General features: G+C 36.6%; 2 protein-coding genes across 4 annotated transcripts; both read right to left on the bottom strand.

Moving 5' to 3' along the window:
- Positions 1-2,020: 2,020 nt before the first annotated feature.
- tpx2 (TPX2 microtubule nucleation factor) lies at positions 2,021-20,130 on the bottom strand. Of its 3 annotated transcripts, none has more exons than XM_022676838.2 (18): positions 19,984-20,130; positions 19,554-19,691; positions 17,560-17,691; positions 17,202-17,307; positions 16,781-16,855; positions 16,655-16,699; positions 16,165-16,287; positions 15,642-15,751; positions 14,757-14,911; positions 14,452-14,620; positions 14,019-14,157; positions 13,416-13,632; positions 13,235-13,330; positions 12,965-13,135; positions 12,683-12,829; positions 2,959-3,070; positions 2,543-2,730; positions 2,021-2,432 (listed from the first exon to the last, which is right to left on the bottom strand). In XM_022676838.2, the coding sequence occupies exons 2-18, from the start codon at positions 19,663-19,665 to the stop codon at positions 2,322-2,324; spliced, it is 2,208 nt and encodes a 735-aa protein (XP_022532559.2). In that variant the 5' UTR covers positions 19,666-19,691; positions 19,984-20,130; the 3' UTR covers positions 2,021-2,321. The 3 variants fall into 3 exon arrangements, with proteins under 3 accessions (XP_022532559.2, XP_049319183.1, XP_049319184.1); XM_049463226.1 differs by having other exon boundaries at positions 2,543-2,709; XM_049463227.1 differs by lacking the exon at positions 16,655-16,699.
- Positions 20,131-21,511: 1,381 nt separating this feature from the next.
- On the bottom strand, positions 21,512-24,246 carry trappc6b (trafficking protein particle complex subunit 6B). Its single transcript, XM_007235723.4, has 6 exons — positions 23,952-24,246; positions 23,742-23,809; positions 22,784-22,901; positions 22,396-22,479; positions 22,091-22,184; positions 21,512-21,783 (listed from the first exon to the last, which is right to left on the bottom strand). The coding sequence occupies exons 1-6, from the start codon at positions 24,027-24,029 to the stop codon at positions 21,752-21,754; spliced, it is 474 nt and encodes a 157-aa protein (XP_007235785.2). The 5' UTR covers positions 24,030-24,246; the 3' UTR covers positions 21,512-21,751.
- Positions 24,247-24,812: the final 566 nt, after the last annotated feature.

The raw sequence follows: 24,812 nt of genomic DNA, 5'->3' as shown, positions 1-24,812 counted from the left end.
AATAGGCAGGCCAGGCCGGGGGGCAGGAGGGGAGGACAGTTCCGAATAGTAACCGATAACAGAGGCATGTACGGCTGGCCTGAGCAGTGTCAAGTAGGGGGCACACACATAATTACTTTATAAGCACATTTGGTAACGCTTTATAATACAGCCCGCATTTTAGAGGGTAAGTACTGTGTACTTACAGAGTGAGAACGGTAAAAACAACACTGTACACTACATAATACAGCCTGCTCCCTGTTGTTTCTGAGTAATTACTGAGTAAGTACTGTGTACTTAGAGAGTAAGAACAGTAAAAATCAGGTGAGGTGTGGGTTTATTAATCATGAATATAAAACCTTGCGGTTTCTGTGCATTAATAAATACATTTTCTGTAAAATCTCACATTCCTGATTGTGTTATTGAAGACATATAAATATTACTGTATTGTACTGTCTTGACATTAAAAACTATATGTTTTTTCCTGCTCCACCCTTGACAGTTTTAAAAGCATAAATCAAATTCTCATCTTCTTATTCAAACTCAAAATTAGAATAATAATTCCCTGGAGTGTGACTGGAATAAAGCCTTAACCAAAGAGCAAAATGATATTTTATTTTATATGAAAACTGCACCACAAGTTTAGGGAAATTGCAGATTATCCTGTGCTTTATTCGCACCTACATTTAAGTACGAGCAGGACCCCATAAGTATTTTGTATTTAGTGATTCATAGTGAACAGTTACACTATAAGTGTTGTAAGTTTTATAAAGTTACCTAGTTGTTACACTGTTGTTCCTGGTTGTTCTTTATTTATACCTACAGTTAAAGTACCTGTAGGACCCGGAAAGAATTTTGAATGTACAGGAAACTTACCCTCTAAAACGTGGGCTGTATTATAAAGCGTTACCGCACATTTATACGTACATATATACATATACAGCCATGCAATCTTAAGCCGCATTTGAACAGTATTTAGAGATGGAGCTTTTATAACTAAACAAAATTAAACTGAAGAAATTACTTTTGAACATAAGTTGTCACATACAATGAACAAAAATGGGAGGAAAAAAAAAAAAACCCATTTGCTGGGGTCCATTGGACATTTCTAATAACCATCTACCAGTCTCTGACATCAAGTGATAGCATTTTCTCCTATTCCATCATGCAGAATTCTTTCAGCTGTAAGATGAGTCATCTAAAGTGTTTGCATAGACATTGTTTCCTCAAGCATCCTTTTTTTTCATTATAAAATGTCTAGTTGTGGTCTCTAGTATGAATAATTGCCACGTGAGCTGTTTATTGTGAAAAAAAAAAAGAGCCCTGCTTAATTGAACTAAATTAGAGGTCTCTGAAGAAAGACAGGATTAGGCTTTACCCGATAGCAGACAGTATGAAAAATATTTTTGACATTAGATACATTCATTACTGCATTTTAGGCCTACATTACAATCCACAACAAAATCCTTCTCACAAGACAAACAGTAAATATATCGAATAAGGTGACTCCAGCTTTATTTTGTCCCAGTCATCCTGCAAACACATTTTAAAGTGTGCAACAGTACCAGACTAAGTCACATTTTTAATTTCTCCACATTTTCTAGCGGAAAAGGGTAAGGACTGCAGGCAGGCCACTCCAGTGCCCTCACCCTCCTCCATGGCCATGTCTTTGTAATCTGTGCAGTATCTTTTGCACATCTTTTGCCAAACTGAAGATCTTCTGCTCACTTTTGAGTTTGTGGATACTGCTTTTAAATTAAAATCACTCCTATGTCATAACAACTGCAAAAATACTAAATACAATACAATTTTCTAATCTACCCAATCCGTATCAACTGTGCTTTATACCAACTAAGGGAACAGAGATCCTGAGTCACACTGCACTCAAGCTGACCGAAAGAATCCAGGGAACCCAGCCCAAACCCAGAAACCACATGCAGAAATGAAAAGCAAGGAGTTGCCTCAAGTCAGGTTTGCTCATTCTTAATACAACTGACAATGGAAAATAAAATGACACCTTTTTTTTTTTATAAAAAAGGAGTAAAGAAAAAAGATTTATTAGAGGAAAAGAAGTGACAGAAATATGTAAGAAGAAGCTACATATACATTATGAGTGAAAGGAAACATGGGACAACAGTTTCCATAATTGCCTACATGTAAACAGCTGTGCAAGTATGTTTACCAACAGAATACATAGCCTCAGAAGGTCAAAGGTTAGGGCTTTATATGTATGCAATTATAAAAGCATCATTTTACAGCCTTGCAATATTAAAAAAAAAAAAAAGCCACAAAAGCGAAAATAAAAAGCTTCATTTATGTACATTTTAGCACCACAAGCCAATTTACATGCGGAAACGGTCTGAGAATTTGGGTGACTGGGGCACCGTGAGCGTGGCCTCGCTGTGCTTCAGCTCCACAGGTTTGTAGCGCCGGATAGGTTGAGCTTTGTGCACCTGCAGAGGACGAGAACAGATTAGAATCCAGGACGACAAAGAGCTATTCATTCACATGCACTTAAATAACTTGAGGCTTAATTGTGAAAAGTGGCTTTTCTGTGACGTACCTGTTCTTGCCGCAGTCTGATTATTTCTTCCTTCTCATGCTCTTCTCGATCTCTGGACTCCTGCTCCTCCACCTGTGCCCTGAGGGCCTCCTTCTCCTTCAGCGCCCGCTCAAACTCCAGCCGCTCTTTAGCCCGCCGCTCCGTCGACAGCTGGAAGCCTTCAGGGACTGCAGAATGGGTAGTATTGGCTTGAGAAAGTGCCAAAAGATTTAAGAGGACCAAATAGAGTGGTCAAGTAAAGGAATGGTAATAATTGTGACGTTTCGGAAGAGATGAAATTTGGAAGAAAGCAAAATAAGGTGGAGTTAGCGGTGCAAACAGCTTTACATAAACCAACACAAGTAGCAAACCCAGGGGAGAGGACAGCAAAAGGAGAGTCCTTGTGCATGACGGTAAGTGCTTCATATAAAACATACCCAAGAGGGAGCGATTTTCTTTCTTTGGTACAAATGGCTCTTTGTGTACGACTGCATTGGGTCGTGCCTTGAAGCATGCGGCCTCTGCTTGCTGCTTCAGCTCCTCTTTTACCTAATAAAAAAAAAAGAATGGTTAGAGAGATGGTTTTTAATTGGTGTGGTAAAGTAAAGTAGTTTTTAAGCTTTGTTCACACAGCAGGTAAAAGTGGACCAAACCTGATTTTTCTCCAAATCCAATGTTTGTTTTAGACTCTTTACACCATCATTTGAATAATGACCATTTCCAACATTTGTTGGAACAGTACAAGCTTTTAAACTTAACAGTAATGCTTTAAGAAGCTTCTTTCATACTCTCCAGCATGACAGGAGCCATCAAGAAGATTCAGTGGCCCACAGCGGCACTTAGCACCCAATACGCATTAAAAGCACGTTTCTATTTCCCTCACCTTTTGTGGCCACGTTCTGACATTCTTTAAGAAACACCAAGTCCATGAAAACATCCCTCACTGCCGTTCTCTATTTTCCCTTTTACTTACCTCTCCTTTATACAAATTCTGCTCTGATCTGGCAGAGTACCATTGTTACAAATCAGAGATCATATTTTACTACCATATGAAAGTTAGCCCAAATCAGAGCCATTTACATTGTCAAACGTGACAAATCACATTACATATGATGGAAAAGACTAAATTTGGGTCACATTTACTAGCTGTGTGAACATAGTCTTAGTCTGAATTACTTAACCATTAAAATAATCAATTAGTTAAAAAAAATAATAATAAAAATATAGCCGCAAGCGGCAATCATCGGGTTCAAGCACCAACTTGCACAATGGTGCCTACTGGAGCATTGAATGGTGATGTGTAAGAAGGTCTAATATGATTGGAGATGCCCTGTCACATTTAGAAATTATCAAGTTTTTCACCTGTTATTAATGTTGAGCAGAGGCCTTTCAACCTGATCAGTGCTTAAATTCACATGTAAATCTAGTGAACTTTGTAGGATATTCATTAAGTGAGTTAGAACTAGTCAAAAGGTGTCTACATGTTATTGGTATTGATCAGGTGGCTTCAACCAGAATGTTCACAAAGTGGTATTCAGATTGACCTTTGCAGAACAAGCTGAAATGTTTGACCAAACAAGTTTAAATTAACACAAAGGAGTGAATGTTCTGATATGACATGTAATTACGAAGTTATTATAAATCTAGTTCTGAATTAAATGGCGCTTCATCAAGCACCAACTAGCACAATGGTGCCTACTAGAGCATAGGATGGTGATGTGTAAGAAGGTCTAACACAATTGGAGACATTCTGTCACATTTAAAATGATCAAAAGTCTTTCACCTGTTATTAATGTTGAGAAGAGGCACAAAGGAGTGAATGTTCTGATATGACATGTAATGTCAAGTTATTCTTAATCTAGTTCTGTATTAAATGGCGCTTCATCAGAGTGATATTGTACAGAGGTCTTTAACATTGTGAGATTACAGCAAATACTGCAGAGTTACAGCAATTTAGGTTAGAAATTCCAAGGACGCACAGATTGCTTGATGCCTGGAGAGTATTGTATGTGAAATTTTCACAAATGTTTTTAATGAACATTTACCTAGAGACTCTACAGTGTGCAGCAAGACTGAAATGGAGGTGATAGGCCAAATATCCAGAGAGTAGTTTCAATATAGCTATTTTCAAACAATTAGCAATTATGAATGAACAAAGCACTTTTTAAACATAGTTGTATTGAGAAATTTGTCAGAGCCACTGTACTAAATATGGCAAAAACAATTAGATGTCAAAATAGTACAGCATGATTGACATATACTCGTTTTTTTGGAACAGCGCCCCCCAGTGGGCGGATTGTTTCAGCACTTTGCAGGTCACTACAGTGTCTCCACCTGAACATAACTGCCAAATATCATCCAGATTGGGCAACATTCAGCCTGCCAAAATGTCTGCTGAATGCTGATGGTGTTCAGCCATGTTGATTGATTAAGTTGCCCTTTGAACATCCTTTAGAGGCTGTATGATAGATTCTGCATGCAAAGTTTCAACTTGCTAGGTTGCACGGTTGCTGAGAAACAGTGCTCCAAATTTACCTCTTGAAGTGAATGGGGCATATATCCGGAAGGACTAATTTGCATATGGCGGCCATATTGTTTACATATTTCAATTTTTTCTTATTGAATATTGAAGCGCATGCTCTCACGAGTGTTTTGATACCAAACATGCCAGGATTTGTCAAAATTCCTAGGACTAGTTTGCAAAAGTAGGTTTTGCATATTATGCAAATTAGCACAAAATCTATATAGACGGAAGTGCATGGTCCAAATTGGAAAGTTGTTGGTATTGACCCAAGGAATCCATCAAAAAAAGAATTTTGAATGTAGGTCTTATGGTTTTTGAGTTATTGAGAAAATTGTGAAAAATGAATTTCCTTGTTTATAGCGCCACCACTTGACCAATCGGTGCCATTTTTGTTGTCCACCGAGATGCACTGATCCTACATCTACCTACCAAGTTTCATTTCTCTATGACTTACGGTTTAGGCTGCACAACTGTTTTTACAGGAGAAAAAGAATAATAATAATAATAAATATAGCCGCAAGCGGCAATCATCGGGTTCAAGCACCAACTTGCACAATGGTGCCTACTGGAGCATTGAATGGTGATGTGTAAGAAGGTCTAATATGATTGGAGATGCCCTGTCACATTTAGAAATTATCAAGTTTTTCACCTGTTATTAATGTTGAGCAGAGGCCTTTCAACCTGATCAGTGCTTAAATTCACATGTAAATCTAGTGAACTTTGTAGGATATTCATTAAGTGAGTTAGAACTAGTCAAAAGGTGTCTACATGTTATTGGTATTGATCAGGTGGCTTCAACCAGAATGTTCACAAAGTGGTATTCAGATTGACCTTTGAACCTTTGCAGAACAAGCTGAAATGTTTGACCAAACAAGTTTAAATTAACACAAAGGAGTGAATGTTCTGATATGACATGTAATTACGAAGTTATTATAAATCTAGTTCTGAATTAAATGGCGCTTCATCAAGCACCAACTAGCACAATGGTGCCTACTAGAGCATAGGATGGTGATGTGTAAGAAGGTCTAACACAATTGGAGACATTCTGTCACATTTAAAATGATCAAAAGTCTTTCACCTGTTATTAATGTTGAGAAGAGGCACAAAGGAGTGAATGTTCTGATATGACATGTAATGTCAAGTTATTCTTAATCTAGTTCTGTATTAAATGGTGCTTCATCAGAGTGATATTGTACAGAGGTCTTTAACATTGTGAGATTACAGCAAATACTGCAGAGTTACAGCAATTTAGGTTAGAAATTCCAAGGACGCACAGATTGCTTGATGCCTGGAGAGTATTGTATGTGAAATTTTCACAAATGTTTTTAATGAACATTTACCTAGAGACTCTACAGTGTGCAGCAAGACTGAAATGGAGGTGATAGGCCAAATATCCAGAGAGTAGTTTCAATATAGCTATTTTCAAACAATTAGCAATTATGAATGAACAAAGCACTTTTTAAACATAGTTGTATTGAGAAATTTGTCAGAGCCACTGTACTAAATATGGCAAAAACAATTAGATGTCAAAATAGTACAGCATGATTGACATATACTCGTTTTTTTGGAACAGCGCCCCCCAGTGGGCGGATTGTTTCAGCACTTTGCAGGTCACTACAGTGTCTCCACCTGAACATAACTGCCAAATATCATCCAGATTGGGCAACGTTCAGCCTGCCAAAATGTCTGCTGAATGCTGATTGGCTGATGGTGTTCAGCCATGTTGATTGATTAAGTTGCCCTTTGAACATCCTTTAGAGGCTGTATGTTAGATTCTGCATGCAAAGTTTCAACTTGCTAGGTTGCACGGTTGCTGAGAAACAGTGCTCCAAATTTACCTCTTGAAGTGAATGGGGCATATATCCGGAAGGACTAATTTGCATATGGCGGCCATATTGTTTACATATTTCAACTTTTTCTTAATGAATATTGAAGCGCATGCTCTCACGAGTGTTTTGATACCAAACATGCCAGGATTGGTCAAAAATCCTAGGACTAGTTTGCAAAAGTAGGTTTTGCATATTATGCAAATTAGCACAAAATCTATATAGACGGAAGTGCATGGTCCAAATTGGAAAGTTGTTGGTATTGACCCAAGGAATCCAGCAAAAAAAGAATTTTGAATGTAGGTCTTATGGTTTTTGAGTTATTGAGAAAATTGTGAAAAATGAATTTCCTTGTTTATAGCGCCACCACTTGACCAATCGGTGCCATTTTTGTTGTCCACCGAGATGCACTGATCCTACATCTACCTACCAAGTTTCATTTCTCTATGACTTACGGTTTAGGCTGCACAACTGTTTTTACAGGAGAAAAAGAATAATAATAATAATAAATATAGCCGCAAGCGGCGATTTACGGGGTTCGAGCGTTACAGGCAAAGAGACCCCTGGAGGCCAGTTAGGCTTAAAACATGTTGCTGGTTGACCGGCATCGCCAAACTGGATGAGGATGACCAGCATGACCGTGAAGACCAAGCTAGATTACCAGCATGACTAATCTGGATGACAAACTTGTTGACCATATTGACCAAGCTGGAAGACCATAATGACCAAACTGGATGACCAGTATGGCAAAGGTGGTTGGCCAGTATGACCAAGCTGGAAGACCACCATTACTATGAGGACAAAGCTGAATGACCAGCAGGACCATAATGACCAATGTGAATGGCCAGCATGACCAAGCTGGATGGCCAGCATAACCAAGCTGGGTGACCAGCGTGACCATAAAGACCATAATGGCAATGCTAGATGAGTGGTGTGAGTAAACTAGTTGAAAAGCATTGATAAATTGAGCTGTAGTGTTCATCAGGTTTTATGTGGTGTCTTACTGCACTCTAGTGGGCATTTGGTGAAACAAATTCAGTTCTTAAATTGAAAAAACACAAGGCATAAAAAGGGCATATAAATAACCCGTATATAGTATATAAGTTTTGACCTGATTAACATTCCGCCTGTTAAAAACTTGCTGGAATGTGATTGGCTAATAGTGACCACAAAAGTGTCCATATCAAATTTTCATTTGGTGTACCATTAGTGCATGGGCCATAGATGATAATTGGCTAGGATGACCTTGATAGCTTGTATGGTTCTAGAGAAACAGCTATCGAGCATTGGCTCCGCCCCCTGGGGGTGTATGTCTACTTAAACTGACAGGGTATCTGAGAATCATGTAATGATCAAAGGACTGAAGTGGTATTAGTGTCAGGTTAAGCATTCAAAAGTTCTAAGTGTTAAAGACATTTTACTGCACCATGGTAAAACTCATTTGCATATGGTGGCCATATTGTTTATAAATGTAAAGATTTTTTTTATAATTATTGAGGAGTAAGCTCTGCTGAACTGTTTGACACCAAACATGTCATGATTGGTCAAGGAGGCAAAGACAAGATCTCAAAAGTAGGTTTTGCATATTATGCAAATTAAAAAAAAAAAATATTGGGTGGAGCATAAACAAGAATGACCCAGGTGGCTGAGCAGCATGACCAAGAAGGATAAAGATGTTCAATTAAGCAAGACAAGCAAGATTAAATAAGTTCAGCAGAGCTTTAATTTAGAATAATTCACCTGTAGCTGTTTCACCAAATGACCACCAGAGCGCAGCAAGAGACCACATATAACCTGCTGGAAATTTATCACTCTATAAGTCAGACAGAACATTCCCTATCAGTGTGTTTCTATTTATTAAAAAGAGAAGAAAAGTCCGATTGGGCTCCAAATTGGTACTCATGATCAAGTGGTCTGTATATATATGTGTGTAAATTTGTGTGTTGATAGGATCAAAGGTTCCTGACTTCTGTCCATTTAGGCTTGAAAAAAGCGATAATACAGGCTTATGGCCTACAAAATGGCTGTTGCTCTTTGGCCATATTAGAGGCAAAAAAAATCTGATTTGGCTCAAAATTAGCAATCAAGATCACAATATCAGTCTATATATGGATGTCAATTTCTGTGTCGATAGGGTCAAAGGTTCCTGACTTCTGTCCATTTAGATTTGAAAAAAGCGATAATACAGGCTTGAGGCCTACAAAATCGCTGTAGTTTTCCAACCGTTGTAGAGGCAAAACATGTCCGATTTGGCTGAAAATTTGCAATCAAGATCAGATTATCAGTCTATATATGTGTATAAATTTGTGTGTTGATAGGGTGAAAGGTTCCTGTCTTCTGTCCATTTAGGTTGGAAAATAGCGATAAATAGAATAAATTGAAAATAGCTATTTTTTCACTGTAGAGCCTACTGAAGACTTATTTGGCTCATACTTGGCACATGTACTTCAAATGTCATTGTTAATTAGTAGCTTCAACAGTTTTGGCATGTTTTAAACTTTGACAGAGTTTTGGCCAAATAACTCTGAAAAGGCTTTCACGTACATGTTTGATCAAGGTTTATGGGCCTCAAATAGTTAAAATGTCAAGATTTTTTTGATAATTATTTACCTACAGGGTCTCAAGATTGCATCAAGACCAAATTTGTTTTGATTGATTAAGGACTTAAAGACAAGTTCGAAAAGAGCAATCTTTATTCTTTTGGCCACTGATGAAAATCTTTGCATTTTTGGTAAACACGTGTAATTACAAAGTTGTAAAGGCTACAGCAAAGTATACAACTAAAAAAAAATAACAAGCCTAGGCCACTTGTACCTTTAGATATAACTGATTTTCTGCTATAGCGCCCCCTTGAGGCCAATCAACGCCATATTTTAATGGATGATAGAAGCCCCTGAGATACATGTAGGGTATAAGTATCGTCCTGATTGGTCATTGTTTAGCCTGTCAAAAGCTTGCTGGAATCTGATTGGCTAATAACGATCGCAAAAATTTGCATATCAAATTTTCCTTCTGTAAAACATTAGGACATAGGCCATAGATGATACATGCCAAAGGAGAGCTTCATAGCTTGTACGGTTCCTGAGAAACAGATTTTTAGCTTTGGCTCCGCCCCCTGGGGGCGTATGTCTACACAGATTGAAGGGCTACCTCAGAATCATGTTGGCATCAAAGTTGTAAAGTGGCATTAGTGTAGGTTTAAGCATTCAAAAGTTACAGCTGTTAGAGTAAATTTGGGTGTGCCACGGTAAGATTAATTTGCATATGGCGGCCATATTGTTTAAAAATTTCTCAATTTTTTCGATAATTATTGAGGTTGGGACTCTGCTGAGTCGTTTGACACCAAATATGACAGGATTGGTCAATGACTTTAGGACAAGTTCTCAAAAGTAGGTTTTGCATATTATGCTAAATAGCAAAAAATCTAAGTGGGCGGAGCTTAGTGGTTCTATTGACCTTTTTGATTTGCCATTAACCAAGGAATCATATAATGCAAGAATTTTTGATCTAGCTATCAGGGCGTGGGAGTAACCAGGCCAAACGCGTTGACCTTCGCCATAGCGCCCCCTTGAGGCCGATCGGGCTCATCTTTTGAATCTGAGTAGCGGTGAGAAGTACTACCATACGACCAAGTCTCAGCCCTGTAGGCCTTACGGTTTCTTCTGCCCAATCACTTCTATGGCAGAAAAAGAATAAGAATAATAATCAGAACAATTACAATAGGGTTTCTAGCACTACGTGCTCGAACCCCTAATAATAATAATAATAATAAGAAAAATCTTAGCAAAAACAATAGGGTTCTACGCACCTTCGGTGCTTGAACCCTAAATATAGCCGCAAGCGGCAATCATCGGGTTCAAGCACCAACTGGCACAATGGTGCATACTAGAGAACTGAATGGTGATGTGTAAAAAGGGCTAATATGATTGGAGATGCCCTGTCACATTTAGAGATTATTAAAAAATTTTCACCTGTTATTAATGTTGAGCAGAAGCCTTTCAACGTGATCAGTGCTTAAATTGTAAATTGTAATTGTAATGTCAATCTAGTGAAGTTTGTAGGATATTCATCAAGTGAGTTAGATCTAGTCAAAATGTGTCTACATGTTATTGGTATTGATCAGGTGGTTTCAACCAGAATGTTTACAAAGTGGTGTTCAGATTGACCTTTTGACCTTTGCAAAACAAGCTGAAATGTTTTACCAAACAAGTTTACATTAACACAAAGGAGTGAATGTTCTGATATGACATGTAATTACAAAGTTATTCTAAATCTAGTTCTGAATTAAATGGCGCTTCATCAAACAGCAACTGGCACAATGGTGCCTACTAGAGCATAGGATGGTGATGTGTAAGAAGGTGTAACACAATTGGAGACACTCTGTCACATTGAGAAATTATCAAAAGTCTTTCACCTGTTATTAATGTTGAGAAGAGGCACAAAGGAGTGCATGTTCTGATATGACATGTAATTACAAATATATTCTAAATCTAGTTCTGTATTAAATGGCGCTTCATCAGAGTGATATTGTACAGAGGTCTTTGACATTGTGAGATTAAAGCAAATACTGCAGAGTTACAGCAATTTAGGTTGAAAATTTCAAGGACGCTCAGACTGCTTGATGCCTGGACACTATTGTATGTGAAATTTTCACAAATGTTTTTATTGAATCTTAACCTAGAGACTCTACAGTGTGCAACAAGTCTGAAATGGCGGTGATAGGCCAAATATCCAGAGACTAGTATCAATATTGCTATTTTCAAACAATTAGCAGTTCTGAATAAACAAAGCACTTTTTAAACATAGTTGTATTGACAAATTTGTCAGAGCCACTGTACTAAATATGGCACAAACATTTAGATGTCAAAATAGTATAGTATGATTGACATGTATTCGATTTGTTGGAACAGCGCCCCCCAGTGGTCGGATTGTTTCAGCAATTTGCAGGTCACTACAGCGTCTCCACCTGAACATAACTGCCAAGTGTCATCCAGATTGGGCAACATTCAGCCTGCCAAAATGTCTGCTGAATGCTGATTGGCTGATGGTGTTCAGCCATGTTGATTGATTAAGTTGCCCTTTGAACATCCTTTAGAGGCTGTATGACAGATTCTGCATGCAAAGTTTCAGCTTGCTAGGTTGCACGGTTGCTGAGAAACAGTGTTCCAAATTTAACAATTGAAGTGAATGGGGCATATATCCGGAAGGACTAATTTGCATATGGTGGCCATATTGTTTACAAATTTCAACTTTTTCTTAATGAATATTGAAGGCCATGCTCTCACGAGTGTTTTGATACCAAACATGCCAGGATTGATCAAAATTCCTAGGACTAGTTCGCAAAAGTATGTTTTGCATATTATGCAAATTAGCAAAAAATCTATATAGACGGAAGTGCATGGTCCAAATTGGAAAGTTGTAGGTATTGACCCAAGGAATCCATCAAACAAAGAATTTTGAATGTAGGTCTTATGGTTTTTGAGTTATTGAGAAAATTGTGAAAAATGAATTTCCTTGTTTATAGCGCCACCACTTGACCAATCGGTGCCATTTTTGTTGTCCACCGAGATGCACTGATCCTACATCTACCTACCAAGTTTCATTTCTCTGTGACTTACGGTTTAGGCTGCACAACTGTTTTTACAGGAGAAAAAGAATAATAATAATAATAAGAAAAATCTTAGCAAAAACAATAGGGTTCTACGCACCTTCGGTGCTTGAACCCTAATAATAATAAGAAAAATCTTAGCAAAAACAATAGGGTTCTACGCACCTTCGGTGCTTGAACCCTAATAATAATAATAAAAGTACCATATGCTCCCAGCGTTCACCCTTTGTAGCTCCCCGCTCATCAACTACCAGCTTGAAAGGTGCGGGTTTGGTGGGCTCAATCACTTTCTTTTCTGGAAGACTCACTTCATGGAAGTCTGGCAGTGGTCGAGCTTTGAACTTCGGCATCTGCGAACAGAGTAAAGAGCAACATGGAGCTTTGTAGGTTAAGTTGAAGGAAGCATTGCACAAAAAGACGCTCAAAATGCACATTTGTGCATATACTAAATACATAAGCATCCACTTAGAGTTGAAGCATCATACCTCCTCATTTCTCAACTCTTCCAAGCGCTTCTCCTTCTGTGCTCTGCGCTCTTGCTCACGCTGCTCAAAAGAGAAAGGGCACATCTCTACATGGTTCTTTGCTACAGACTTTGGGTGAAACGGCAGGTAGTGGGGCACAGGCAGTGCCTTAATAGGGGCTGGAGGTTTCACCTGTGTATGTGAAAAAGAGGGACATTTAGAAACAATAGAAACACCTATGCTTACCAAGCTATTGAAAAGCTTATGGCAAGAACACTTCAAAGGTCATACCTCTTCTGTTTTGCGTTCCATACGAACACGATTTTTGAGTGCAAAGGCTGGAGATTCAGGGACTGTAGGATTCAGCACCTTCTTCTCTGGGACACCCTAAATTAAATAAACAGATGGGTAAGAAAACAGCAAAAGCGTAACCATATTCATGCTAAGAGAACAACAAACAAAAGTTCCTTACCACCACTTCTTCCAGGATGCGGGTTGGCAGGGGCCTGGAGTGGAAGGTGTGATTTTCAGGCTCCTCTGGCTTTTTGCTCACATGTCGATCCTGCAGACGTTTTTCCACCTCGAGCTGGAAGCCTTCTGGGCGAGTGGCTTCCTTAGGAGCTGGTTTCTTAGGAGCCACAACACCTTCCAAGATCTTACGGTTGAGTTCTAGTGCTTTGAATTTAAACCTGAGGAGAGAATTATAAAATTGATCAAGGCTAATTCACCTCGTTACCTTGTATACACTCTGGCTGGCAATAGAAAGCAATCAGTCATGTCCTATAGAAATATGCTGTTTAACAAATTTGACAAACAGATTTATTTTTTCTGTGGACTAATCAAACTCTGTAGTCCAAAATACTACATACTATTTTCATGTTTAGAGCAAAACTTATGTAACTATGAATGAAATGCTCATAGGAACCAAACATTTAGAGAAAAGAAGCAGTTTCCTTTTATGGAATGTATCTGTCAAATAGTGTTTTTGATGCCTTATTTTATACTGCCTTTTTTAATGTGGCAAATAGTATTAATTATAATTTTTTTTTGGGCCCAAGGACATTTAGGTACATACTGCTGCATTTTTTCCAGTTCTTCAGCCTCAATCTCTGCAGCACTCTTCACCATGACAGGACGACTCCTCTGGCGAGTTAGCAGCTGAGGGGTATGAGGATGAGTGATGGCAGGCTTGTCAGTCTTCACTGGTGATGGGCCTGAAGAAAACAATGAATATATAAAGAATCATGAATGATTTACAACCCAATTACTCTAGCATAAAATGTTTAGCTGACTGTAAAACTATACACCTAAAAATTAAACCTGAATTTTCTCCCATTATTCTTATATTTGGAACCAAAAAAACGTGCCATTACTCCAAATCTACTAGAATTTATGTACATACAATTTATCAGCCCATAATTTGTGACCAACCATAAACAAAATTTTATGAGATCTGTCAACTCCACACAATACACAAAAACAATTGGCAGGGAGAAATCAGGTCTCACCTCTGTCTTGGGACTGCCGGCTGCGCAGGTGATAACGAGTTGGAGTGCGTTTCTGAAACTGTTCAATCTGCTGGGCCATGGACACATATTCACCCTCCTCATGCTTCCTCTTGTTGCCAGTAGAGAGGTTAAAAGGCTTAGGGATTGTGGTACCCCTAGGTGCCTTCAACTTAAATGTAAAAAAAAAGCAAAATTACACCTCATACAGGTCATAAGAAACTGAATCAGTTGGTTTAGTTATGCTTCTTGCATTAAGACCATATAAGAAGCTGAATTAAAAGTTCCTTTAAAGGAAACACACTCACAGGGGAGGCAGGGTGTCTGCGCAGCTGAGATGCAAAGTCACCCTCTTTGTGTGAAGCATCTGTAACATCCGGTTGGTTTTTCAGTCTACCATCCGAGCGGAAGTTAAATTCTTTGGGAACTGTGGTGGACAGGACCTGCTTCTTCGGAAGATGACCTATAAAAAATAAATATGAATTTAGGATATGACTATTTAAAAACACAGCAAAGCAGAAACAGTAAAGAAAATACAGAATATAAAATATAAAAGTCAGGCAATTGCTAGGGCGCACATTGTAAAGATGACTTTGCATTAGTATCCTCCATCAATTTAGCCAATCCTGTAATCTGTGTTTAAAAAAAAAAAAAAAAAAACAGACAGACAGAAGACCTGCCACTTGTTTAAATATGCGAAACTCGCTAACAGATGACCTGTTAATATTGGTAAAATTTTCAGCTATATAAAAATTCTTAACAGAAATTTGGCTCCCTGTTTAAGAAAATAGGAGGGTGGTCTTGTATGGCTGGACAAAGACCTATAGCCACTAACAAGATACTGCTCTTGAGATCCATTACTCACAATTAATCAATCAGCTCAGTAAAGAGAGACCCCACTAACCACACAAATCAGCAAACAAGCAGCAGCATCTTTCAGAAAGTCTGGTGCATTTTTGCACTAGATAATCAGCCCTTTTAGGATGTGTTTTTTTCCTAAGCTGCAGCTTTGAAATGGAATTCAGACTCTCAGCTTGTGCCAATTTATAACTTTCAAAAACTGTGCTTGATTCCATAATGTAAAAGTACAATTCACCTAGAGAGACCATGTACAGCTTCTGTGTTAATCTGCACCATTACACATAACCAAGCTTGCCTGAAAAGGTTCAGGTATAGGAAAGTTGTATACTCACTGCCTGCAAGTGCCGCTTTGTAGCTGGCCTCGTTTCTCTTGCGCTGCTCGGCCACCTCTTTCTGCAGAGCCTCGATGCGCTCAAGCTCCTGCTGCTCTGTGCTCCTGTGCCTGCAGGTCAAAAATGAAGATAGAGTAAGAATATCCTGACCACTGCTATTTCTTTCTTACATCTTATGAAAAGGCATAATCATATGGACAGTTAGACTAGATAAATTGGTTTGGGCCTTTAGGTTCAAATTACTTGATGGTTATCTGCTTTAGAGTCCTATTCTATCTGTAAAATCTTCTTACATGTAAACAAAAGCTAAGACCTGTTTTAGCAATGGGTGCTAATAAAAGTCGATAAATGCATTTAAAGGGACAGTGTAGCAATAAGACTTCAATACCACTGTAGATGGATTTGTCGACATAATAATGCAATGCACAGTCACATAAAAAAAAAAAAGGTAAAACAAGGTCTAGCTGTCCCAGTTAGTATTTAACACTTATAGTACTTTTAACTGCACAATACTGTAACTCACTGGTTAGCAGCAGAGGTAGATGGAGCAGTGACAGCAGAGGAGACAGGTGCCTTGTTCTTTTGTCTGATGCTCCTCCTGGCTGCAACAGCACTGCGGCGAGCAGGCTTCTGGCCTGTGGAGCTCCTGCAGAAAGAGCAAAGTAATAATCAAAGGTGGGATATGCTTTTTTTTTTTTTTTTACATATATGCAATTATATTCTTATTAGAGAATTTATATTTTGGTTTAATAACAAGAGTTTATCAAGTGTTCATATTCCTGTGATTCAAGTGATTCAGGGCAAGCAGTGCATCACCAGTGGCTAATGTCTTTATAGAAGAACCAAATTTAAGATTTTTGCCCCAAAACTGGCCAACAACAGGGCTAACAATGCTACTCAGTGTTACTAGCAGTGTGTATATGAAGAACCCAGTTATAAAAACCACAGGTAAAGCTCACGTCACCAGTGATTGCCCATTACACAACATAAACATTGTGCACCAATTATTTTACCTCCGTGGTTGACGGAAAACTGTCCTTTTTGGAGTTGGAACAACTCTGCAAGCAGGAAGATGAACTCCTGAATACGGGAGTCACAGAAAATTTCACAAAGTATCAGAATCTCAGAGACAGACTTACCTGCGCTTCTTCTTTACAGGTGGTGTTGAAGGAGCCTGAGGTCGTTCATTTTTTACTGCTGGGCGCTTAGACACCCTGTAGAGACAGACAATAATACATTTTCAAGGTGCAGTGTTATTAAAATCCCCTTTTGTAACTAGATATATTTAGAGCTCACGCACACAAGGCCTTTTTTTTGCCGTGCTTAAAAAACAATAGGAAACAATATGTAAAATGTTTGGTACACTATGTATCACTATGGTACTATGGTACACTATGTATCAGTGATAAAACATTTTGTCAAATGTTTTATCACTGATACATAGTGAATTATTAATGCAATCTTAGTCACATTGCTCTCAGATTCTTTGGTTAATCTGACAACCTTATATTTTTTTGCACAAAATATTAATCACTTAAAGGACAGCCATGTTCTCTGTACCTGCGTGGTTGTGCTGGAACAGTGGTCTTATGAGTTGGGGCTGCAGTTGTGCTACCCCATGACGTCACAATATTAGATGGAGGTTCAGGGGCTCCACTATTTGAATCTGCAGGGAAAGAAAAGGGTAAACATGCAATTCAAAACAGCTGCTCATGTGCTGTACAACAAATCAATAAATGCATGATCTGGTAATAATACACAAAAATAGAAACCTTTCAGACAAAAACAAGTAGTAGTGATACCACCCATTCACTGTGCATTCTATAGCACTTATTTTGAAAAGTGTACTTAAAAAATAAAACACTGAGTGTGTGAATTTGATTTTTACAAGAGTATCCTGACTAGAGGAAAAAATTACTTGTGTTTGAGGTTGCTCCTTTGACAATAGGTGTGACTACAGCCTTTGGTAGATCTTCGCTGTGTGTACCATCAAAAGGCTTTCTAAGAGGGGTTGTGAGTGGCTCAACTTCACCATTAGGGGTAAGAAGATCTAAAAGAAAAAAAAAAAAACAATAAATCATCAGACAGAATACACGATTAAACCATTTTATAGCAAAACTAAATCACATAGCACAAGACATGAGGTCCCTATCCACAGCCTTCAGACAGTTTTAGGGCTGCCCATGCCCATTCATTTCAGCATCACCACTACAATGTGTGCATGGGCATTAGTCATACTAAAGGACGAGTCACCATCATGTAAGGCAGATTATAGAGCATGTTTTTGTTGTCACAAAAATTATAAAAAATAAACATGTTTTCCCGACCTATCTTCCAGAGGCAGACTACATGTGGCCAACATATTGTAATGCATACCCTAATCTTTAATACATGTACTGCATATTTAATATAACATAGTAAATATTTAATCTATGGGGAGATTTCCTGTACTTCACAATAAATGCAATAGATAAATCAAATAAAACAAAATGAAGCATTTAAAAAAAATAAAGCCTGTAACTAAGAATATGCTTTTAACGTTGGTCCATTTACTTCTGTATTTTTCATTTTAAAAACATGATTAAAAGCTTTAAAAGGATATTTTTTTGCTCCAGTAATTAACAAATTCCAATGGATTATGGTCTTATTTTAATCTTGTGTAAAATAATTTGAACGATCTTAGTATTATATTGGTATTGGCCAACAATTGATATTTTAAGCAGATAATTGCAGATGCATTTATTGTATTGGCCAACTCTGGAAGTGATACCTTAGAATTTAGAGTAAACAGTATAATTTTATATACAAGGGTGTGTAGTCTCCCTGTAAATTATGACATGTTTATATAGGCAGATATATACATGTGCAATATTAGCATTGGTACAGAATTTATTAATATGCTGTTTGTTACTTTTAAGCTGTACATAATACATTTTGAGCTGCATGTTTGATGTATGAAACATGCTAAAGAAACACATGGCTAATATTGTGAATAACAAGAGCTGGACAATAATAATATTTTTAAAAACATTTTCTTATTGTACAGACTGGAAGCATATTGAGGATATCAGCTCTTAAATAACACCAACGAAATTGTACATTTTATTACAATGAACAAACTCCATGAAAAAACTCCATTTTGATATTGGGGTGGATGATATGGCTCTAAAATAATATCACGATATTTCAGGGTATTTTTGCGATAACGATATACTTGGCGATATAGGAAAACTAAAATAATTCATTCATTTCAGGAATATAGTATAATAGTATAACAGAATAATCATAATATGGCAAAATAAATATAGCATAAAATAATATAATGCAGCAAAAAATACTGCAGAATATTTAGTGCATGCATATAAACTGCAAACTAAAACAATTATACAATAAATACACCTAAAGCTTCACAGTAAATAAAAGACTACTTTTAAGACAGAACAGCCCTATTATCACGATATGGATTTTTAATATCATGATATTTCTGTGTCACGATATATTGTATACGATATAATATTGCCCACCCCTATTTGATATATTGTCCAACTCTAATAAACAAAGAATGTTACAGGGAAACAAAGAAATTGAGTTTGAAAGCTCTCTTTTTTGGCAAACAGTACACTAAGCAAAACCACCCAAGTAATGCAATTGACGTTACTTAGCCCTTACAGTAGCTAAATCATTAAATCTTTAAAACATAAAACGATATTATAATCGACCTGCATTGGGATTATTTTAAGAGTAACAAGATTATTATGAAAATAAGATTCAGACAAAGACTTTTAGTAAAAACTGCAGAAGGTCTGAGAGGCCTGCATTTATGGGGGAGGGGTTGGAAGAAATAGCTAAAGAAAGTGGCTAAATAAAGCAGAGAGACACATATATAAATGTGTTAATTAACTAATAACATACCAAACCACTGATCTGCATTATCTTCTCGATCCAATTCAAAGTCACACATCACATGGTTCGGGGCGTCGTAGGCATAAGGATCAGCAGAGTCGCCTTGCTGCTGCACGTCCATCCTTAACAGTTTAGCTAAAAACAAGCCTGCAAATTTACGCAAAAAACAACTTTAATTTACCCAACTAACAGTTACTTTATTTTGATATATTACTTATATATTCTGTGATACACCGCTAGCTAACCATATAAGTTACTTTAGCTACTCTAGCAAGACTAACTCTAATATACAACAAGGCTGAGAACCAGACAGTTGACTTAAGCTAAGCTAGCTAGTGTTACCTGAATATTAGCTGTTATTATTCTGAATAAAATAAGCGAAACACGGATATTAACGACACATTATACAAAATAAACAACATCTCTCGGCTCTACATACCTTTCTAATACGAATTCTTCGCTCCCAAACTGAATATAAAAGGATAAAACCCCAAAATATCCCAGCTATTTCTCCTCCTCCAACGACTCCACCAAACCGACCGAACCAAATGAAAAAAATACGTTTGAATATCAGCGCCGTTAGCGTCGAGTTTAAAAATCGGCCAATCACAGGCTAATAAAAACGAAGTCGGCCTCCCATTGGCTGCGGAGGGGCTAACGTGTAAGGCACGGATGTATCACGTGACTCTTTTTTCGCCACACTGGGCATTTAAAACAGGCGTCAGTATTTTTAATACAATAATAATATAACAACATTAGTATATTTTTAACATATTAAATATATGTATTATAAAATAATCGCCTAACTTATTTTCTGGAAAAACACGGAAAAACAATTGTAAGCTGTTATGGCTATTTAAACATTAGCAATATACAGGGTAGTTTAAAATACAGTCGAGCACTAGAACAAACCAGAATCCTTAATCCTAATTTACAATATAAAAATACACTCATTGAAAAGACAGAAACAAAGTTAAAATGTTAGCATTGTAGAGCATTTCTAAATAGCTTTATGGACTTTGCTATTTTACTCACTGAAATGCAGACCCAAAAAACTCATAACACTATGCCATATTTATAGCCTTTATTAATAAGAAGTAAACTTTACATTATGCCTAATCAAAATAAAATGTGATGTAGATGAAAAACACATGGTGCTTCATACATCCCCAATTGGTGACGAGATTTTTACTATAATGTAAAGTTTACTTCTTATTAATAAAGGTAATTTAGTAAATGCAATGAATGGTTCAAAGACTAAACTAAAAATAAATGATTCGATATCTACTATAAATAATGAAATAATTGCTATGAAACTAGTATGGAACTATGTTTAAGGTTGAGGAATGAACTACAGGTAGATTTTAAAGTGATAAATCACTTGTTTATAACACAATCATATTTTTTTGATTGTTAAAGGTACATAGTATTGAATGTTCAATTATCATTAACATTTTCTTAAAGAATCTGTCAAATTGTGCTGTATAGAAAACTAATTCACTTTGGAAGCAATCAGTGGCAAACAAGTTGTGGAGATTGTCAGGTTTCTAACTCAACTTCTAATTAATCCAAATTACATTAGAAGCAAGGTTTCTACTATAACCAGTGCTGGATTTGGCTCCATTTTAGTAGTTAATTTTTTTACTTTATGTTTCATGAAAATCCAACAAATCTAAATCATGTTCATAAGGTAATACCTAAAATATTGACAGTAGAAATCAGCAACCACTGATAAAGTTCTGTCACACAGAATGTTATATCAGAACAGTTGGTTTGATGTTTTTGTGCTTGGTGTATTTATCAGACTTAAAATTGATCAGATAAAATAAATGTATCTTAAATATACTATATGTTTGCAGATACCACATCTAATAAATGCAACTTTATAGAATAAGACACTCTAATAATTAAAACTATACAGTTTTCGGCACCGAATATATAACAGTAATAAAACGTAAACACATGGATTGAAAGCAAAATTAGATTTTTAATTGCATTTAGTGTAAACATGATTCATAAAGTGTAATCAAACATAATTAAAGTGTAAAAGCATATATATAAATCAAAGATGTACAAATTAAAACTGGACCTCAACATGCTATACTTTACATGAAAGGAAATTTCAAGTGTCTTTTAAATGGAAACAAACTAAACAAAAAAAGTGAAACAAATGAGAACAATATATATTATGAGGATTTTGTTCTTCTTTACATCTTCTGGATCATGACCTGAAATTTACCTGGAAAGAGAATAACAAAATAAGTTTGTCAGTAGGGCTCCACCTAACTTTTTTTTTTTAATAAAAATCTACTACTTTTTAATTAATAGGTTATTTTAATTTACTTAACAAACAATTTACTGTTCATTCAAAATGTGTTTGAGTGTCTGTGTTCAAATTACATGAACAAAACCAAAATAATATAAAATAAACATATGAGCTAATATTTTAATATTTTCTATAATCATCTTTTCTTAAAACACAAATAATGTACGTGTGGACACAAAATAAAGAACTGGCAAAAATAAAAATAAAAAGCTTTTCATACAAGCAGGCATGACGGAAACTTCTGCCGTTACAATACTCTTCACTCCAAGATTGGACAGTCCTCCTCTCACCAGGCCACAGGTAAATGCCAAATACTGCAGAGGAGAAAGCAAATAACAAACTTAAGTAACAAACTTATCACATAAATCCAAAAAGATATTCAGCCATTTTGGACATTAATATGAAGGTTATAAACTACATTTGCTATAACTATGTCTAACAAAAGAAACATCAAATATTTTACCACTATGTCCATATTAGGATTGGTTTCCATCCTGAATGTTTTTAACATGTAAACATGTGTACCTTTGGGGCATGATCCAGATACTGTTTACCAGCGGACAGTTGGTTCAGCAACCGGAACTTGTTGTCTTGTAGGACATAAATACCCTAAACAACATAAAGACACATTACAACTCACATGGCATATATATTATGCCTAATTTAAAATAAATCTTGTCATTTATTTATTTTTTTCAAGTTAAGATTTAAGATGCCAAAGCTAATTTTTGCTGCTTTACCAAGAAGCTCTCTTCTAAGTCTTTAAATAATGATTTTACATAAACTGAGATTATCTAATATATTTAATATATTATCTAATATATATTTCTGCAATACTGCATATAAACGCATATCAGTGGAACCCTGTCATAATTTTTTTAATAATTCTGAAAATTCAAACACAACCACCTACCTGATGGTTTGTTCGCAGGTTATCAATCTGTTTCTTAAACACACAGGTCCAGAAATCCTTGCAGATGAACTTCATGACATCGAGCTCATCCTTAAATCGTGCTGTGTCTTTAGTGAACCTGTAAAGACAGGGACCACCACCATTTAAACCAGTTTTAACATTTACTTCTAAAAAAAAATGAAATGGGAAACACTAAAACTGTTCAACTGTCTATTCTTAATTCCACAAAAAATACAGGATATTCAATATAATCATATGTTTAATAACAAAAATATCTGTGACCATGGTTCATTTACAAAAACAGATAAACGTATGTTTATAGTAGGGGTGCATGACATGGACAACAACTGCGATATGCAATAAGGCTGTTAGATATCTTAACGTCGATGTGGAAGGCAATAAATTTAAATCCTACATTAGTTTAGGACCTCGCTCTACCTCCAGCCTTGTTATGTCACATGACAACAGTCTGCAGCATGAGGAGCTAGCTCCCTCTTCAGTTGCTGCATGCAGATAATGCAGTTTTGCCCTTATTCCCAGTGTTATTTTAATAATGAAATAGTATCTTGAAATAATGATAGTATCACGCAATAATGAGAGAGTATCTCGAAATAATGAAACAGTATCTCAAAATAATGAGACAATATCTCAAAATAATGAGACAGTATTTAAAAGTAACCACTTATTATCTCAAAATAATGTGATGGTATGACTTAGTATCTTAAAATAAAGAGATGGTATGACTTAGTATGTCAAAATAATAAGATGGTATGACTTAGTCATTTTTCTGGATGACCAGCTGGTATTTAGCTGGATTTTATAGTAGTGTACTATAGCATTTATCTATTTTTTTTTGCAAATGAACTCTTTGCTTGAGCAAGCATTACTAAAACTCAGTTTGAAGAAGGATAAATGTGAGTGTTTATAGATTAAGGTGAATTTAAGGGTAACTACATGCCTTTCGACGAGTCCCTGTCCAACACGGAATCCCATGTTTTCCAGTTTGGAAACACACCGTCCATTTTCCTGCACATAAAACCAGGTACATTAGATCACAGCAGCCACATTCATCACCATAACTAAAGCACTGTAAGAGCCAGTAGAGTAAATCCAGTAGATTACTCGTGGCTGTGAGACTCCACCGTGTGATTATTAGAGTTATACCCACAGTGTCTCCGCTCTCCGCGCTGTTCACATACTGAATCACTTCATTATGGAGGAACTGAAACAGAGCCTCGTCCGCCATCTCCGCGCTAAAACACCGGATTCTAACCGCAAATCATCAGCGAACACGGGCAGGAACGGGCGAGAAGGCAGACAGCAGTGTTAGTATAATAACTGCTGCATGTCTTCCCAGTAAAACACTGAATAATATTATTAATAAAGCCTGTAAAACAGCAACACTGCCCTCTCTCGAGAATCAACACCGGGTCCTGCCTGCCCTTCCTGCCTCTGCGCTTAGTCGTCCCAGGATATGCCTGTGTGTTTACGCACAACTACTGTACTACTACTACTACTTTATTTAAAATGAGAAATCCTTGATCGTTTTTACTGTATGTATGTTTAGTTTCTTATGTTCTAGTCGGATACTGAGCTTTTACCTTAAAACGCACACAAATAAATGGTTTTAAATATTTGTGTGGTTGAAGCTAAAACTTCTGCACCGTTCTGTGTGCTCTGCGCCTGAATTTTAGTGTCAAGTCATTATTTTAAGATACTAAGTTGGTTTTTGCCATACCAAGTCGTTTCATGAGATACTATGTCGTTATTTAGAATTCTAAGTAATTTTTTTGAGATACCTAGTCATTACTTTGAGACAAAAAGTCGTTGTTTTGAGATACTAAGTCGTTATTTAGAGGTACAAAGTTGTTATTTTGAGATACTGTTGTTACTTTGAAATACTAATTCGTTTTTGAGATACTAAGTAATTTTTTTGAGATACTAAGTCGTTTCTTAAGATACTATGTTGTTACATTAAAACACTAAGTATTTTGTAGATACTAAGATATCTATCACTATTTTGAGTCAT

Source organism: Astyanax mexicanus, chromosome 13 (genome assembly GCF_023375975.1).
Source record: "Astyanax mexicanus isolate ESR-SI-001 chromosome 13, AstMex3_surface, whole genome shotgun sequence".
NCBI classification, from domain to species: Eukaryota; Metazoa; Chordata; class Actinopteri; order Characiformes; family Acestrorhamphidae; genus Astyanax; species Astyanax mexicanus.
Note: the sequence above shows the minus strand (reverse complement) of the source record. Positions and strands in the feature narration are given on the sequence as shown.